At 48.0% G+C, this 5,000-nt stretch overlaps 1 protein-coding gene across 1 annotated transcript; it reads right to left on the bottom strand.

Annotated features, from left to right (window-relative positions):
- Positions 1-1,606: 1,606 nt before the first annotated feature.
- Positions 1,607-3,364, bottom strand: LOC138056117 (uncharacterized). The gene has a single exon (XM_068901951.1). It carries the CDS (start codon positions 3,362-3,364, stop codon positions 1,607-1,609), a length of 1,758 nt encoding a protein of 585 aa, XP_068758052.1.
- Positions 3,365-5,000: the final 1,636 nt, after the last annotated feature.

Here is a 5,000-nt window from a genome sequence, read left to right as displayed (position 1 = left end):
GATCTGGACGCTTGTAGTAGACTTCAAAATAGCAACTTCCAGAAATCTGCTGTAATAATCAACCACCACCAAAATACTCTCTCCTGTAGGTAGGGGTCCTAATAATTCTGCACTGCAGTCTTGCCAAGGGGCACTTGGAGGCAAAACACGAGACATCGGATCAGGTGGGCCACAACTTGAAGTAACTTGACAGCCATGGCAAACCTTGCACAAATTCTCTACATCTTTGTCCATTCCTGGCCACCACACCTTACTACGAAGCCGATACTTTGTCTTCACCACCCCGTGATGACCCTCATGTGCCAATCTGACTACCTTGTCTCGCAAGACCTTGGGCACCACTATCCCTGTACCACGAAGCAAAAACTCGCCATAGGTGCATAATTCGTCTTTGACGTGTGCATATGAAGGAAACGTACACTGTTCCCAGTTCCCAGATTTTATACAGTTCTTCACTAAACACAGTTCCTCATCACCGTAAGACGCCTCTTCAATCTCCTTCGGTGATAATGCTACAGGCACGCAGCGCTCTACAACGGCTCTGACGAAATCGTACTCCTCGCCACGGTCCAATTGTTTCACGGCATTCAAACGAGATAATGCATCAGCAATGTTTGTCTTCCCAGGCCGGTACACGACTTTAAAGTCGTACCCTTGTAACCGCAACACCCATCTCTCAATTCGCGCACAAGGCTTTGACGTACGTGAATAGATTCGTTCTAAGGGTTTGTGATCCGTTTCCAGCTCAAAGCTTCTCCCGGAAAGATACACGTTGAATCGCTCACAGGCCCAAACCAATGACAATGCTTCCTTCTCCGTCTGACTGTAACGCCTCTCCACGTCAGTCAAGCTTCTAGAAGCAAATGAGACAGCCCTCCATGTCCCTCCTTGTTCTTGGGCAAGAACTGCACCTAAACCCACTGGAGACGCATCTGCAACGACTCTTGCCCTACAGTCAGCCCTGAGGTAACCCAATGTGTCGGCCCGAGTGATAAGACGCTTCAGCTCCTGAAAAGCTGTCTGTTGCTCGCCTCCCCACTTGAAGGTAACGCCCTTCTTGGTCAACTCTTGAATGGGCTTGGCTACGGATGCTACATCTGGCATGAACTTTGCCGAATACTGAACTAGACCCATAAACGATCGTACCTCACTTGCGTCCTTAGGAGGCCGTGCATCTCTAATGGCAGCAACCTTCTCTTCACTTGGGTTAACGCCATCGCTGGTCAGTTCGTGACCGAAGAACGTGAGCCTTGACAATCGAAACTCGCACTTCTCTCCGTTCACTGTCAACCCCACTTCACTCAGCCTATCCAACACAGCAAAAAGACACCGGTCATGTTCCTCTACACCCTTTCCATGAATAATTAAATCGTGCGCAATGTTCGCAACTCCGGGACAACCCCTCAGCACATCTCTGACAATTTGCTGGTATTTCTCCGGTGCCGACGTCACCCCGAACATCAGCCGCTTGTAACGATATCGACCTCGGTGTGTGACGAAAGTAGTGATGTGCCGACTGTCCTCGCTGAGCAGAATCTGATGAAAACCCCATTTGAGATCAATCTTGCTAAACACGGTACTCCCGTTCGAATCGTGCAAAAGCTCCTTAAACCGTTGGAATCGGGTGTCTTTCACGGATGATTGCTTCGTTTGCACGCCGCATGTCCACGCACACCCTTATGTCTCCATCGCCCTTAGGAACAACCACCAAAGGTGAGATCCATCCTGAAGGCCCATCTGGTACCTCCTCAATAGTGTCGAGCTCCAGAAGCTGATCGAGCTTCTTGTCCACCTTCTCACGTAATCCAAACGGTATTCTGCGCACAGGCTGGGCGACAGGCTTCACAGACTCATCGATATGGAGTTTAAGCTCGTATCCCTTTAAAAAACCAACACCGGTAAACAAGGCCTTGTATTTCTCCCGAATACAACTCTCAACTCCTCTACTGTCAACATTGTTCGCTTGGAAGGGACCAACGTACAAAAGATTGAGAATTTCCGCGGTCTCACGACCCAGTAACGTTCGGCCGTCGCCCTTAACCACCACGAAATCTGCTCTACAACCACTGTTGTTACCAGTCAGCGATACATCCGCAGTAAAAGTTCCGAGAGTCGGTAACGGTTCCGTACCGCCGTAAGCAAAAAGCTCTCTGGCAGACTTGCGCGACTCACAGTTTATTCCTTTCAGTTTCAACATCTCCCAGGTCTGTTGTCCCACCACGTTACAAGTAGCACCAGAATCAATAAGGACATCAGATACAGTTACACCTCCGACTATCAAGGTAATCAAATCACTACTTTTCCGCTCATGGCCAGTTAACTGCTCCACAGTAAATGCAAACTCGGGACTTTGCTGAACCGGTCCGGTAGGTCCTTCGCTGTAACTCCCGTCAGCTACAAGGTTTGTTTCCTGCGAACCTCCACGACCACGATTACGTCTTCCTCTACCGTCACCTCGTCTACTCCCAGTATTTCTTCTTCCACCACCAGCACCTTTGCCACCTTTATCCCCTCTGGATCCGGAGCCACCACCACCACGCTGACGAGCTCGGGGACATTTAACTCTGAAATGGCCAATAATACCGCACATTCTGCAAGCCCGGTCACGCGCTGGACACTTCCTGTCTCCACTGAAATGTCCTTCTTGATCGCAACTAAAACATTTCTTCTCTTTCTCAGAACGCGTATTTCCATCCGACTTGTCACCAACTGCATTCACTTGGCCAGTCAATTGATTACTCACTTGGTCAGTACCGTACTGTTTCAACTGGCGATCAACAGCTTCCTGCGACCTCGCAACCCTCAACAAATCATCCAACGTTAGAGCTCCCTCCTTTTCCAGGAACTTCCGACGCAGCTTGCTGGAATAACACTTGTCAATAACCTGATCACGGATGTAGTCGTTCTCGCTTTCACCAAACTCACAGTTGATTGCTCGTTGACGAAGCCTACAAACGAACTGATCAACGGTTTCTTCACTTTCCTGCACAATTTGTCGAAACAGATGTCTCTCAAAAGGAACGTTCGCCTTTGGGACAAAATAATCATCAAGGACTTTAACCGTTGCCTCGAAAGTAGCGCTCTCGGCCTCAGCAACAAGTGTGAAGTAAATTTCCTGAACATCCATTCCCGCGACATGTAAAAACAGAGCTCTCTTCTGTCCGTCATCTGAAACCCCTTTCCCTATAACGTACAGATTGAATGCTCTTTTCCACCTCTTCCACCGTTGGCTTAAACTATGTGGCTCTCCTTTTGGGTTAAATGGTTCCAAACAACCGACATCTAAAGCGACCGAAGTTCTACCCGAACCACTCGAAGCACCGCTCGAATCGCCGCTTCCTGCCTCTGTCTCGCCTCCCGGCATCGCTAAGAGAAAGCCTTGTCGAAAACCTCGACAAAATCCTCGACGAAATTCTTTGGTTATCCTCGTCGCCAATGTAGAGACGCAGTTCATCAAAAACACTCGCTTTAATACACACAGATCGACCGTTGGTTTTCACACATTCCGTGCATACATTACCGCTGCTTTATATAAATAGCGCGAACAATAGATGTAACACGATTGGTTCCGATACATTCCACACGTGCAGAATTACTCACGACACTACACCGCCCATGCACAGGTACAAATCTCCTCTCATGACTACATAAAAGTATAAGAAATACTGCAACTTACATTTGATTCAGGAAGAGACGCAAAGAAATATCTTCCCTCTCTGCAAGGCAATACCATCTTCCTCGCATCGAATGGAGACCTGCAAAGTTAAGGCAATCATAAAGCTCTTTACAATGAAATAAATAAATAAATGGCCATGATAATAAAAAAATGAATCGAAGAAAAACGGGCTTCATTCATCCGATAGCATCTCCTGATGGTCTCCTGATCGTGATCTCGAACTTCTTCTCTCGGCACTTCTACGGCTTCTCTTCTTAACTCCGGTAACTTCGTCCTCATCTCCCGACCAAACATCAGGTAGAAGGGTGTGACACCTGTGGTTGCTTGCGGAGTGGATTGGTACGCCGTCAGCCAAGTGACCAACTCGGTTCGCCAATTTTTCCCTTCTAAATTAGCAATCTGAAGAGACTTGAGCAATGAACGGTTCTGGCGTTCAACCTCGCCATTTGCTTGAGGCCACAGTGGTGTCGTCCTGCGATGCTCAACTCCATGTACTTGTAGAAATGACTCAAACTCTTCGGACACAAACTGGGGACCATTATCTGTCCTCAGGGAAAACGGTACATCAAATCTGGCAAACACAGGAGTGATTGCCTCTATGATCTGGACGCTTGTAGTAGACTTCAAAATAGCAACTTCCAGAAATCTGCTGTAATAATCAACCACCACCAAAATACTCTCTCCTGTAGGTAGGGGTCCTAATAATTCTGCACTGCAGTCTTGCCAAGGGGCACTTGGAGGCAAAACACGAGACATCGGATCAGGTGGGCCACAACTTGAAGTAACTTGACAGCCATGGCAAACCTTGCACAAATTCTCTACATCTTTGTCCATTCCTGGCCACCACACCTTACTACGAAGCCGATACTTTGTCTTCACCACCCCGTGATGACCCTCATGTGCCAATCTGACTACCTTGTCTCGCAAGACCTTGGGCACCACTATCCTTGTACCACGAAGCAAAAACTCGCCATAGGTGCATAATTCGTCTTTGACGTGTGCATATGAAGGAAACGTACACTGTTCCCAGTTCCCAGATTTTATACAGTTCTTCACTAAACACAGTTCCTCATCACCGTAAGACGCCTCTTCAATCTCCTTCGGTGATAATGCTACAGGCACGCAGCTCTCTACAACGGCTCTGACGAAATCGTACTCCTCGCCACGGTCCAATTGTTTCACGGCATTCAAACGAGATAATGCATCAGCAATGTTTGTCTTCCCAGGCCGGTACACGACTTTAAAGTCGTACCCTTGTAACCGCAACACCCATCTCTCAATTCGCGCACAAGGCTTTGACGTACGTGAATAGATTCGTTCTAAG

The sequence above is a fragment of the Montipora capricornis genome, chromosome 7 (assembly GCF_036669925.1).
Source record: "Montipora capricornis isolate CH-2021 chromosome 7, ASM3666992v2, whole genome shotgun sequence".
In the NCBI taxonomy this organism is placed as follows: domain Eukaryota; kingdom Metazoa; phylum Cnidaria; class Anthozoa; order Scleractinia; family Acroporidae; genus Montipora; species Montipora capricornis.
This window is presented reverse-complemented; position numbering and strand designations above follow the sequence as displayed.